Below are 517 nucleotides of genomic sequence, written 5' to 3' on the forward strand. Positions count from 1 at the left end.
AAAAAAAAAAAAAAAAAAAAAAAAATTCACATATGTATATATGTATGTGTGTGTGTGATCGCACACAATTGCAGAGAAGCTCGCCGACTTGCGCGCTGGCAACTCCGCCTTGCTCTCTCCCTCTCGAGTTACTTCTCATGCTTGTGCTCCTGCAGAATTTTGTTCAGCTCCATTAAAATGTAACGGAAGTGTATGCTCGTTATTTTCCCCTGCATGGTGTCCTCGAGGTACTTCATGCATTTCTTCAGGGCCAGTTTGTTCTCGTAAATGACGGTGCATATGTGGCACCAGATCTGCCAAGCGGAGGGGGGGAAAAGTAATGTTACAGGAACGTCACAGCTAACTGCGTAATTTACAACCGCGTCATGCTTACCTCGTCCACGTAGGAATACTTGCTCTTGTTCACGACGTAAAAGGCCTGCAGGAACTCCAGGAAGTTTATCTTGGACGATTTTGTTATGTCTATGGATTTAGCTAGCTGCAAAAAAAAAAAAAAAAAAAAAAAAAAAAAAAAAAA

General features: G+C 41.6%; 1 protein-coding gene across 1 annotated transcript in view; it reads right to left on the reverse strand.

Annotated features, from left to right (window-relative positions):
* Positions 1–128: 128 nt before the first annotated feature.
* Positions 129–517, reverse strand: part of AK88_05642 (uncharacterized protein) — a gene marked incomplete at both ends in the record, with an annotated part of 5,002 nt that continues 4,613 nt past the window's right edge. The window contains 2 exons of the mRNA XM_012483244.1: positions 129–293; positions 374–478. Coding sequence (XP_012338667.1) covers positions 129–293; positions 374–478 — 270 coding nt within the window. The remainder of the gene's footprint in view (positions 294–373; positions 479–517) is intronic.

Source organism: Plasmodium fragile (assembly GCF_000956335.1).
Source record: "Plasmodium fragile strain nilgiri unplaced genomic scaffold supercont1.194, whole genome shotgun sequence".
Taxonomy (NCBI): Eukaryota; Apicomplexa; class Aconoidasida; order Haemosporida; family Plasmodiidae; genus Plasmodium; species Plasmodium fragile.